General features: G+C 37.2%; 1 protein-coding gene across 1 annotated transcript in view; it reads left to right on the top strand.

Moving 5' to 3' along the window:
- LOC309571226 (tumor protein D52-like) overlaps window positions 1–13422 on the top strand; it is a gene marked incomplete at its 5' end in the record, with an annotated part of 126920 nt that overhangs the window by 53136 nt on the left and 60362 nt on the right. Inside the window, one exon of the mRNA XM_082278534.1 lies at window positions 7694–7875. Within this exon, the coding sequence (XP_082134660.1) occupies window positions 7694–7875 (182 nt within the window). The remainder of the gene's footprint in view (window positions 1–7693; window positions 7876–13422) is intronic.

Genomic DNA, 13422 nt, shown 5'->3' with positions numbered 1-13422 from the left:
AGGGGTGCTTGTAGTTTTAAAATTGTGATGAGAAATAACTCTGAACAATTAAAACCTGAAATATGCAAAGTTTTTGAAAGTCAATAAAAATTTAATAAAGAATGAAAATATAGCAGTCAATTTCCCTCTTACAGGCAGAACAGAGCTGTTTCCCTTGCTTTTTCCAATCATAACATCTGAAAGTTTTTTTCCTTCCAAATGTTAAAGTTTTGGAGGAAAGTCTTACTAGTGCTCACTGTTCTTCTTGAATATCACTATGTACTACCACATTGTATTAAAAGGTGGTTCTGTTTTCTTCTCCCCTCTCCTACTTTTATCAAAACTTACCTCTAAAAAGTTTGGTACAGATACTATCTATGTTTATTCCAAACCTACATAATTTGGAGTTTGCTGACGTTGATGGTGCAATTCAAATCATTACTCAGATTGGGAGGAAATGAAGGAATATGGTGTCTGCTGGAACTCCTAGTTACACTGGTATTTCTTCTACTGGCCTGTAGATATTAAATAATTAATATGAGAATTAATATGATGAGAATCCTTATAACTAAAATAATTCCCTTATATAATTCAGAACATCCTAGCTGGTGTGCAAGTGCTGTCTTCATGGAAATTTGGCCTTGTAACAATTGTTGCATAGGAAGTGATTCATATGAAGCTTTTTATAAATATCTTATATATATATATATATCTATGTATTTCTATATATATCTGTATATCTTGTAAATATCTAGCAGGGCAGCTTCCAGTTTTCTCCTTGACTGCTTTCAAAGCTCTTCTTTGTGACTTTGCAGTCATTAATCTTAGATTTTTCCCTAAATTACTGCTTTGGATCACAAATCCTCATTTTATGCTTTCTGTTTGGACTATTTCCCTTCAGTAGTTTCATTAAATAATACCAATCTTGCTTTTGTTTAAGCTTTGTTCAGTATTTAATCTTCAAAACCTTTTGTTAACAAGAAGTTTAAATCAGTTCTTCACTTTAATCTTTTTGTATAGAATAAAGTGGAAAAGTCTCTTATTTAAAGGAAACTGAAGAGGTCTTCCTTGTCTTTGTGGTTGCCCACTTTGGGTTGTAAATTTAATCTGTGGGGAAATAGCATAAACTTCATTTGTTTGATATATTTTTTTGATGGAACAAAACCTCAGGCCACTCATTGGGGAGGAAAAAGAGCTGTATTCTGGGAACAATAAATGCAAAACAGACAGTGGACTTTAAAAGAATAGACTCTGTGTTCATGCTGTCTTTGGTTATAATTGTGCCTGTGCTGTATGTGGGGTGATGTGCTGTTATTTATGGGCCTTAGTAGGTGAATTTTGTGGCTGTTGTATTTAGTTTGTGTATGCTAGCTAAATCCTGTGTCCTTGTTTATCCTTATACAGCTCTGCCTAATCCAATCTTCCTATTTTCTACTCTGTTCGTAGTTTTACCTGTCTGTTTTATCCATAAACATTTGGAGTTTTTAAAGAATAGTGTTTTAAAATTTGCCTTGGTACATATTGCAGAATTAAACATTGAGCTTCAAAAAAATTCTAAAATAGCCTTATACATTTTTGAGTCACTGGTGTCATGCTGATGTCTATTGTATGTGTTGTCCATGTGCGAATGGTGTATATTAATGGGCAGTTTGAAGATTGTCTTCCTTAATACTGCACAAGATGAATGTCACTGGCAAATAAGAGGGTAACAATAATTTGGTACTTTTTCCAAAGGTTGTCAAATACTAGAATAGAGATGGAGAAGAGATGGTTCCTGTCTTTGCATTACTGTTCATATTCAAGTCCAAATGATGCTCCTGAGTTATATTTCATCTTAGACTTCTGATTTCATAGAATCATAGGATGACCTGAGTTGGAAGGAACCTTAACGATCATCTAGTTCCGATCCTCCTGCCATGGGCAGGGACGCATTCCACTAGACCAGGTTGTTCAGAGCCCTATTCTACCTGGCCTTAAGCTCTTCCAGGGATGGGGCATCCACAGCTTCTCTGGGCAGCCTGTTCTTCCATGTACTACACAATACAAGCAGGTCATGTACTGTATATTGCAAGCACAAGTATTTGTCAGATTTTGTTCCTCTTTATTGTTATATCTGTTGATAATAAGCAAGTTGGTGAAGCCCTGGCCTGCAGAGCTATAGTTTGTGTTGTTTGAAAAAATAATGGTAGGCACAAGTCTTCTTCAAAGGTGTAGATTGTATAATACCTACTGTAGTTAGTGCTGTATACTGAGGTGGTTACTGATGGTGTTTTCTGCATCTTTGGATGTATCTACACTGTGGAACAGGTTTAAAAAATTTGAAGGAAGAAAAAGAACGATTATGTCTTGTCCCTTGGGTAGAAGTACAAGTGATAGAGACCTAAGGTGAGCGGTGTGGGATGTTTTGCCCAGTGCAGAACTACTCTAGAAGAGGAGACAAATGGTCCGTGACTGCTCAAGGTGTGGAGGGCTGTGCAGGTTTAGTGGGAATGCTGTCTTGGTAGACAATGGCTGTACAGTGGAATGAGCCTGACTATTCAAAGCTTAGTTGGTTTTTTAGAAATGTAGATTAGGCTCTTACTAGTGGTTGTTTGTATTTTTAGAGTAAATAAGTAATAAATGTTAATGTCAGCTCTTATACTTTAAAAATACTTTTTCCCTAAACTTTTCTTTCCTACTAATACAGGAAGCAGAGTTTTTTCTTTGGGAAAACTCTACAATCACTGGTCACTGCTAGGCATTAAGTTGTGAACGTGTTCAAAGTTGAAGGTAGAGAAGTTACGTGAACTTATTTGGTCGAGGGGAGACTGAGAGCTGTTCATCCCTGAGATGAGTAAAAGGTGTGATGCCTGAAGTTTGAGTGATTGTATTCTGAGACGAGCATAAGATACATGGAACTTCTCAATAAGGACTCATCATTATTAGAACAAATAGTTTAATGCATAAAAAGAAGGCAGGGCCTAGAGAAAACACTTTCAGATGTAATTGCTGGTATGCTTATATGTTGAAATTTCAGTCACTGTAGTCATATGTCAGTCCTCTTGGGTGCTCCTCATGAGTATTCAGTGCTGGTTTTGGGACAGCCTCAGTGTCTGGGAAACTGTGTTGGTGACAACAAAGCTTGATGGTTATTCTTTGATAAATTCAGAGAGTTCTCAAGTTGGCAGCACTTGTGCTGCTTCTGGATGGAAGGCCTTTAACTGTTGGATGTCAGATTTTGTGGTATAGTGTCTGAGTCTGTCCTGCTGTCTTTAAGGTGATATTCTTCTGCTTGATGGAGTTTTAAATACAGCTTGTTGCATTCAAGTAAAAAGTAGTAAAAGAGAGAAGTTTGGTAAATAAACTGCATGAGTCACTATGAGCTGTTACCCTAGTAATGCCTTCAACACTTAAAAAAATCCTGGGATTTAGGTTTATATCTAAGCAACAGCGCACACTTCCAGTAGTTATAAGGTATGGAAAATTAAGGTTTGCTGGGCTAATAGATAGTGGAATTTTTTAGGTTGCTTGTTGAAATAAGCACCTCATCAATATATACTTGTTCAGTGGGTAGCTTAATATATTTGGTTCTAATATTCTTTATAGCAGGCTCCAGTCATCTTTCCTAAGTAAAATAGTACATGTTGAAAGTGATGTCAGGAGCTTATCTGTTCAGACCCCTTATTCCAAGCAGGTTAAACTTCGTTCAGGTTGCTCAAGGCCTTTTCCAGTCCCTTTTTGGGTATCCAAGCTGCTGGGGCCCTTAGCTTTGAGGCATCACACTAATTTATCACTGCAAGTTGATTTTTCCATTTTGTTGTGTAATTAACTTTGGACAGAAAGGTCTGTCTAGCTATGGATGACAGTGCTGAGGAAAACAAGTTTGATAGTTACAAAGGGTTGCATGCTGCTTGATGTTAATATGTCTTTCACCCCTTAATTGTAGCAATCAGATTACCAATCTTCCATCTCTTCTCATCCATATCTCTTACATTCCAATGTGCATTCTACTTGCCTTTGCAAGCAGACATAAAGCACGTAGCCTGGGTTTTCAGATATTTTGCTCAGTGGGTGGGATAGGGCCACCCTGCTTGTACTGTCATAGGCTTTGCTCCAGAAATACTATGTTACATTCCTCCATTGGAGTTACTTCTTTTGTTTGTATCCTACTGGGGTTTAAATCTATGACTTTTCCCACTCCGTGGTTAATATGTATCATCTTGGAGAGTTCTGTTGCTGAAAGAGCTGCTGTTTTTTCATTGAACTATGCACACTGAAAGTGATAGGTATAATATTTATAAAAAAACCTTTAAAATCCGGAAGTTAGAAGGAAAATCAAACAGATCTGGCATTTAAGAAGGAAGAGGGTAAAAAAAAAGCCTTTATACTTCAGGTACTGAAAAAGAATGTGCCATTTGTGCTTCTGAATTTTGTAATAACCTTCAGTTTTTGTGACTTGACATGTTATCAATGCATCATCTATCAGAGCTGCACAGCCAACACTCCTTGAGAGTCAGAAAAGTAGAGTGCTTAATAAAGTTGCCCTGTTACTGTATAGTCTTACTGGTTTTCCATAATGCTACTGTGGAGAATCCAGTTAAGGAGATTTAGAAGTTGTAGAGGAAAGCACTCAAAATGTCATTAAATCTTTTTAAATGCTTGAGAAAAATTACTCTTTAATGAGATCTGCTGTAGGTTATGCAGAAAAAGGGAGAAAATACTGCATTTTTTCTCACTCTGTTTCTAGAATGTCCACAAAAGAGTCCTTGATGGCAGTAACTATTGGCATCTCTTGAGGATTATTGTATACAAAAATTTGTGCTCTTGAGAAGTTCCTCTCCAGGATGCAGAACAGAGAACACTGCAGACTTGTAGGCCTGTGACAGAATTCTGACAGATTCCTGGTGGCTTCTTGGAAAACTGTCCATCATGAAGAACAGCAAAAAATTTCTTCATACATTATCATCTGTATTTTAGTTTAATCTGTTTCTAGTAAGCAATGAGCACATCTGTCAGTGTGTAAAGATAGCATTTGTCTGTTGTGTACAGAGATTATTTCACAGGCAAGTTTGCACACGGGAGAATTTTTCATCTGTATTTTTTCCTGCCAGGGAAATAAAGAAGAGAGACATTATTAACTAGAATGGACCATTTTTAGGTGATGAAAACAGGAAATCTGTAGGATATTAGTGTAGTCATCTTCATGAAGTGCTGTGAGATTTTTTGAGTCTAGAGAGCCCTACCGAGTCTGCCATTGTATGAAGGCAACATGAATGAGGTGAATGCCATTTAATGAATATAATTGCCGATTTACTGTGAAATGCATTAATTGCTTAGCAAAAAAATCTCAGTGTTGCTCAATGTGTTCAGATGTCATTGCTAATGACATCTGTGTAGATAGTGTAGGAAAATCTTCAGACCAAACTTAGAAGTTCTCTTGATCCTCTCTACTAGCTCAGGCTTTTTTCCAAATGATGTACATTTGTAAATGTACATGATGTAAAAAAAGACAGTTCATTTGGTGTTATGGATCATCTAGTGTGGTGTCTGATTCCACTAGCATTAAATTAGTTCAAACCATAGGTGGACCTCCTCATCTCCTGTTGAAGTGTCAAAACAAAGCTGCTCTTTATCCAAGGATTGAATTTAGCTGTGGAGTATATGTTTGTTACCCTGCAAATGATAACATCCTGCCATTGTCAGTGTTTTTGTTTGGTTTTTTGTTTGGGGGTTGGGGAGGCGGGGTGGGGTTATTGTTGTTTTGTTTGTTTGTTTTTAATTTTGACCAATTTTTTTATTAGTCTACCTTGCAATGAAAAATGACTGAAAATAGTCTGGGATGATATGATAATAGTCCTTGTCATCCTGAGTTTGTGTTGTTGCCATGTTCTTTTCTTTGCCCTTTAGTGGAAGACCTCTGAATTTTGTGCTTTTTCGTGCCCTAGTCTCCCTTGGAACAGCTTTTGGTATTTCAGTATGAATATTGATCTGTAATCCCCTGCCCAGAGAGAGTCATTTTGGGGGGATATTAATTTTGAAATGTTTACTTCAATCTTATGATTTATACATTGATTTAAAATTTTCTCCTGTCCCCTTAATTAATATAATAAATCACATTTAAATATGTCCTCTTACTGTTTCCAGCATTTTTCATTTTTTTTCTTGGCGCACTTACAATGCATCCTGTGTAATTAATTTTCATGTATTTGAATTTAGAATGCATTGTGAAATTCAAACAGTGCTGGGTTTGGAACCTGTACGATAATAGCTTTCCTGTGTGAGATCCTACTGATCTGTTTGTGGCTTACCATGGCCAGATGCTTTCTTTTTGTGGTGTGTGTGCATGTATGCACATGTTGCACGTTTTTCAGCCCTTGTCCTTGGGATGCTGCATTTAACAGTTCCTGTTTCTGAAGCAGCAAATATACCAGGTGTCAGATCTCTGACTTATAATTCCCGAGACTTTGTCCTCTCAGAGCAATCCATGCTGTTTGTGTCTTCCAGCAGAGCTGGAATTCAAAACTGTCTCTTGTTTTGACTTGTCCAAGAATAAAAGTTTCCAAAAGTACAAGTGGAAAATGATGGTATTATTCTCTGTTCATATCAAATATAGATGGATTTTCAGCATCCACTTGAAGCAGTTGATGGGGAAGGGTGTTGTTGAAGCCAGCAGAGCTCTGAACCTTTAATTGCTTGATTATTTGGTTTAGTTCTTCTGCTGGTTCCAGAAAGTTTGAAATCTTGCACAAAGTAATTATTATCAAATAATTATACTAAATGTAGGGAAAATTAATAGGTTCTAATTTTTAAAATCTATTTGGCCATCTATAAAATGATTTCCTTAGATTCACTTCTGGGTATGTATTGCTTCCAAAATGCTTTTCCCTTTTCATTTGTTCCTAGCATGTTGGCTTTTCTTACTAATTGCATTTCAAAGGTGACAATCTTAAAAAGTAGTCATACTTAGGATATCAGGGACAGCATATGGGAGATTGAGTCTCACTTTAATATAGCTGGGTATTTTCACCTAGCATGTGATGGTAAGCTTGTGATAGTAAGTTTTCTCAGGTTACAGAACAGAGATCTTTCACTCCGTGAAGAATACCAGGAAGATTTATGTTCTCACAATTTCTCAAAGTTCTGTGAGAAGAAACTGGCATTTTGTTTATTTAGTTATTTTGAGTTTGTAGAGTGAAAAATGAGAGAAGTGATGGTTCAATTTTTTTTTCTATTATTCGATCCTGTGCATGCTTTCTACTCTTGCTGCCTCTGCAAAATGGTTTTGTTCTTTAAAATAAAGATTTAAGTATTTTTCATTATTAAATACTTGCATGAATAGCTGCAAGGTACTAATTCAGGTTTGGTTTTCACTGAGGAGATAATGAAGAGATGAGTGGTGTTCTTTTTGGGAGTATCTCCTACCTTTGGAATGCATTTTTAAATTAACTTACCTAACCAGTAGTAGAACTGGCAGATGTTTTCAGGAGATGCACACTTATGCTTTTCTTTGACTGAATTAATGAAAGCTTTACCTTTAATGTGTAAAATGTTTGGTGGTGGAGAAATGTACCAGATGCCTCCTTAGAAGTCTTGCTAAAAATGTGATGAACATGTGAAATCTTTACTTGTTATTCAGTGAATGAAGCCTTTTTATATGTTGAAATTTTAATTTAAATCCTCCTTCAGACAGCATGTTTTGTGAAATGTTTTTTTCTTTTCTATTATCCATCTGTAGGTTCCTTCAGAGAGATCTGAATCCTTTGCATCCATGCTGAGACGCTCTCCTTTAATTCAGATGGGACCTGCCAAAGATAAAATTGCCATTGGTCAAATATTCCATGTTGTAGAAGATGATCTGTACATAGATTTTGGTGGCAAGTTTCACTGTGTGTGTAAAAGACCAGAAGTTGATGGCAAGTAAGTAGTAAACTTATGGTAGGTGATTGACATCTGTAAATGACATCCTAAAATGCCTGGCTAAAGGGACTTGGACATCTTTTGGACTGGACTTCGATAGTTTGTATGAATTCTGGGGTTTAGCTGTGGAAGTCAACCTCTTGTGCAGCATGAAAGTACGATCATAAACAGGTCTGCATAGCTCATCATTGTCTGGAATTCAAATTCCTTTACACATTATTGCTATCTATATTATTCCAATACATGATGAGCAAAGGAAGTTACTGGGTGTTTAGTCACTGAAGAAAAGGGAAACAGTTGTCAAGCACTGTTTATTAAAATACTTGGGAGTTTTGTGGATGTGGAACTTCAATCCTGTGTAAGCAGTCTTCTTAGGCAGTAGCTATCCCTGCTAAGTGTATATACATGAGGTGATGTAGTGGGGAGTTTACATGTTATTTGTGATAATACTTTTCATAGCAGATGATCAGTGCTAATGTGGTCAAATATTCCGTATTGTAGCAGATGATTTGATATAGATTTTGGTGTCAAGTTTCACTCTGTCCTGAAGTAAAACAACCGTGGTGGAACTAGAACAATTGTGCTGGGGAATACAGTATTTAGCTAAAAGATAAGAAAGCAATGAATTCTAGTGGAAATAGCATTTATAAGCTTTCTAAACTGCCTTTAGCACCGTATAATTATGTATTATTCAAAGATCTCTTGTCTATTTAATTTGTCTCCAGGTTGCTTTAACACTTATTTTTTAACACACAGGCAAAACATCATCTTTTCGAATTCATAGCATCAGAATATTTTAGTCCATCTCTTTTCCCTCTGTTTTCCCTAAGAGAGGAGGAGCATCTTTGTTAATCTCCAACATCACTGTTTCTGAAACTTTAAATATGATTCCTGTGATAATCAGTTCTGAAATAGTTGATTTAACAAAAAGAGATTTAACAGAAATAATCACACGTTTTTGTACAAGTCTTTGATGGTATTTTATCAGAGCATTTTTATACTCAGCTTCTTTTTTTGACAGGTCTGTGACTTTCGGAGCAAATGTATTTGATGTCCCAGGATGAACGAGTCCTTTATGCCCGTCCCATTTGGCAGCAGGCAAAGATTTTCTCAGTCTATTGCTGCTGCTGTAGTGATAAAGCCCTTGTTGCTGTTTGCATCTCTTGCTAATTCTAAATCAAGATAAGCTTTGCCTTTCCCAATCCCATTCTTGCATGCTTGAGGAGTGTTTCTATATTTGTCTCAGTCTGTGACCATTCATTTGATTTTGTGGTAGAGTTCAGACTGAAACTCCCAGTTCAGCTGAACCAGCCTTCTGCCAGGCCTGCTCGTTCTGCACATTGGGAAAGATCCTTGTGAAGCATTGAGGAGTTTATCCTTATAGATCTTTGATGTCTTCTGTGCACTTTTTCATGACAGGACAGCTTCTCTACCCTGAATAACCCGAAGTCTGCTGTCCTGAGGCCCAGATTTCTCTTCTGCCACTTTCCTTCCTCACTTTCCTTCAGCATGTAGCTCTCCTTGGTGGTCTCTGCAGCTGAGACAGACATCAACTATCACATTCCAAAGCAGTACTTGTCTGCCTGTGTGTAACATGTCCAGCAGAAAGCCTGTCCTACTTGGTTTGTCTGGTACCTCTGGTAAGAAAATGTCACCAGGGTACTCGCTCTGACTGCTCACTGCCCTCCACATTTGTTCCTCCTTGAGCACACATCAGGACATTTGAAGTGCCCGGTGACAATCAAGGCCTGCAATCATGAGGTGGCTTCTGGTTGTTTGAATGAATCTTCATCCACTCCCTCTTTCTGATCACACTGCCCATAGCAGACATCCACTGTGTCTCTTTTGGTGTCCTCTCCAATTTTGGCCCATGGCTCTGAACTGCCTCCTCGCATGGTTCATAGCAAGGCTCCACTCACTCATGTCCCTTTTTTGCTTCCAGTTCAGCCTCTTTACCTTGTCCCATGTTTGTTTGCATGGTTCTTCCCAGGTTTGGGGAGTGGGCAATTTTGTGTTTATCTTCAAATCCCTAACTGCAATTCACTCACCTTGTGGATGCTGAACCCTCCACTCACTGTTTGCTTGTGTGGTGTTATTATCTTATTTTGTCATGGTGCTCTGGCATACTGGGATGGCAAGACAAACTGGGGGGAAAGGAATGAAAGATGTCTTCCTTAAAAAGCTCACAGGCAAGCAGGCATCTGTCTCCTCCTTCCCTGCTGTCATCTTACCCTTAATGACTTATGTCTTTCCTTGTGGTTCACGTTGCAGAGGTACAGGGGAAGATGAGGCCCAGGAAAACTCTTGCTGGAGCAGGTGCTTTAGAGTCAGTTGTCCACTGAACACTGGGAGCAGAAGCCTGGGGATTAGAAGATCTCAGCCAGTTATATTTTTGGCTGCCTTTTATAATAATAAAAACAAGCAGATCCCTATAAAACTTGTTTATACTTCCTTCTCACTGCTTTTGAGTGGGAGTGGAGAGATTGAATTTAATAGCCTGGGTATTTTTAATGAAATTAAATTTGGGACTAAAGATGGTAGTTCCCAAAATAATAGAGACAGCATCTACAGCATGAGGATGTTGTGGCAGTGGAAATGGTACTGTTGCTACTCTATATTTAGTTGACTTAAAGCATTCATTTGAGAGGTAGGTGACTGATTCAAATCCATTTTCTCCGCAGTTCAGACCAGAAACCTGAATTTGTCTCAGACTGCTTAAGTGTTTAAATGCTATATGGACCTAATCCTCTAAATAAAAATAATTAAATACGAAAGCAAATAATTTAAATAATTCGTGCCAACTTTTTCCAATTGGAAATTGGAACATTTGAATTCGAATTTCTAAAATTTACCTGAATTTACAGAAAATTGCAGTTGCAAGCAAACTTTTGCCATTTATGTAATGAGGTATCTCCTGAGGACATGTGTTTTTGATATTTCCTTGGTCATTTGGCTTATTGCTTACCAGAACTCAACTATTTTCATGATATTGTAATACAGTTTTCTTTTTCTTATATGATGTCCTGTGTTTGTTGAAAATGCTACAGTTTACTTGAAACGAAACGAAAGGTTCTTGTCTGTAAAATACAAGAAACGAGATTCTTGTCTGTAAAACTTGTTCTCTTAAACTGCTCAGTCCTATTACTGACACTTCTGATTTCTTGGAACGTCCAAGTGAAAGACCCTGTAGTGCTACCACCATGTGGCCATAAGAAAGGATTTCACCCTAAAGACTGTCTCGGGTAAAAAAGCAGCTGGGAAAAAAAAGTGTCCCTCACTTGGAAAATTTGAAGTAGCTAAATAAATATGTTCTTTCCCCTCAGTTCTACTAAAAGAAATTTCAGCTTTAAAACCCAAAACCTCCAAAGCAAAACCCCAAACAAAACACCACAAACTTTAAGTAAAAGAAACCTTAGAACAGTAATGGAAAATGTGAATTGAATAAACATTTGAAGAACCTGCTAGCTATTTTTGTTTGGTTTTCCTTGATTGTTTTCCTTTATTTTGGGAATCTGTTTCATAGAATTGCAGAAAATACATTTTGTTGTCAGCATTGATGGTATTGAGATTGGAAGAATGCATTGGCATAGTTGGAGATCAAACATATTGTTGGTAAAATCTCACTGGGGTCAGGCAAGGATGTATTTGATTATAAATATCAGTATAATTTTGTTATTTGGGGTTTATTTACTGTGTCAGAAGTATTTACTACCCTTATGATTTCAAGATCTCATGTAATATATGCTGTACTTATTAAATATATACTACAATTAGTAAACGCGTTTCTTGATACCCTTCGACTTAAATGCTTCATTGAATTTGCATTTTATGCCAACAGCACAGCAATTCTGTTAAATATCCAAAGTTTATGCAAATGATAAAGGGTCTGTAGTAAAGTAAGATTCCTTTTCAGCAATGGGAAGAAAGTGGTATATTTTTTTCTCTCTTTTAACACGCAGAGGAATTGAAGTCCTAAAGAAGAAAGTGTGTATCCTATATCTCCAAATAAGCAAAAACTTAATCCATGGCAAAAAAAGTGCAGTTAAAACCTGCTTCTGTCATTATCAGATAGAATTCCTGAGAAGCAGAAAATATGGGAAGGGGTTGTGCTAACACTGCCTCTTGCATGGTCTGCACCTGTACTGTTAATGACCAATTCCCATCAAAAGCACAATGGCTTTCAGCAATTTTCTACAATGTAGGATTGCAGGACCAGCTTCCAAAGAAGATTAAACTGCACCTCTCCATGCCAGCGTAATGAAGCTTTATTTTCAAAGATTGCTGTAACCCTCCAGCAACTCCAGTATTATCAGGCTGTAGGATCAGAAAGACACTTCCTTTATGCTTGAGTATGCAGCTGGTGCAGGGATTTCCAGTATATCCTGTGGCAATTTTACTTGACACCTTTTATACAGTGCATATTTGCCAAACTTAAATAATAGAGAAGGGAAGAAATCATTTGATGCTGGTTGTGATTTAGAACCTGACAGCCTAATGAGCACCATAAAACATTACCTAATGCTGTTTCTGCAAATTGTATCAAAATATTTACTCTGTTTGAATGACTGCCAGGGTGAATTTTATTTGGGAAACATTTTAAATTCTTCTCTTCTTGTTCTATTTTTAAAATATTTTATAGATAAGGCCAGGATGGAATCCAATTTAAAATAATCTGGTTTCTTAGATTAGGTAACATGAATAAGGCTGGTTGTTTTCTAGCACATTTATTTTATTAAGACAGTCTTAAATTTAAGTCAAAAGTAATAGGGGAAGCTGTTTAAAAGATCTTGTAAGATTAAAAAAATCAATTTTCTAAAAAAAGAAAAAGAGGTGCATGAAGAGAGGTGCTCTTCCTGGGAAAGGATTTCAATAAGACTGTTTGGTTTAGTTCCAGCTTGTGTATTAAACAGTCACCATGTGTTAAGCTGGAGGGTAAGTTTGGAGTTACCTATTCTGTTTTGATGCCATGTGCATATGCTTTTGGAATGAGTGCATCTCAACCAGAACGAGCTGCCTCACACAAAGCACCCTGCTCTCGGTGCAGCAGAGACCCTTGTACAAGGGGATGTGTCAGTGTCTGCTTCACTCTTTGCTTGCTGAACCCTCCTTTCCCTGACTGTTTTGTATGTAATGGTGCAATATTACTATGAAAAGGTTTAGAGAGAGATGTTGGAATCATAACTTCCTAACTCTTTCCTTTAAAATACATCATGACCAAACAACTGTACTGATTGAGAGATTCAGCATCCAGCTCCCATTCCCAAGGCCTTTGCTCTTTCTTTGCTGGGAGGATCACAGCTATCAAATTCATGTTTAACAATATTTACGCCTTAGAGTACGTATTCTTCCCTGTCCTGTACTGCTGCTGACTGGAGTGGTGCTGGTCTGCCAGCCTGGCACATCCTTCAGCTTTCAAGCTTTGAATGTTGATGGAACTATTACTGCTAAAAAAAAAAAAAAAAAAAGGGCAATTAATGTGATATATAAAGAAAACATGTCTTGCTGCAGTAATGCTGAGTTTAGTTGTGCATGTTTGTTTTTACAGTG

This window comes from Coloeus monedula, assembly GCF_965178545.1.
Source record: "Coloeus monedula genome assembly, chromosome: 1".
Classification (NCBI taxonomy): domain Eukaryota; kingdom Metazoa; phylum Chordata; class Aves; order Passeriformes; family Corvidae; genus Coloeus; species Coloeus monedula.
Note: the sequence above shows the minus strand (reverse complement) of the source record. Positions and strands in the feature narration are given on the sequence as shown.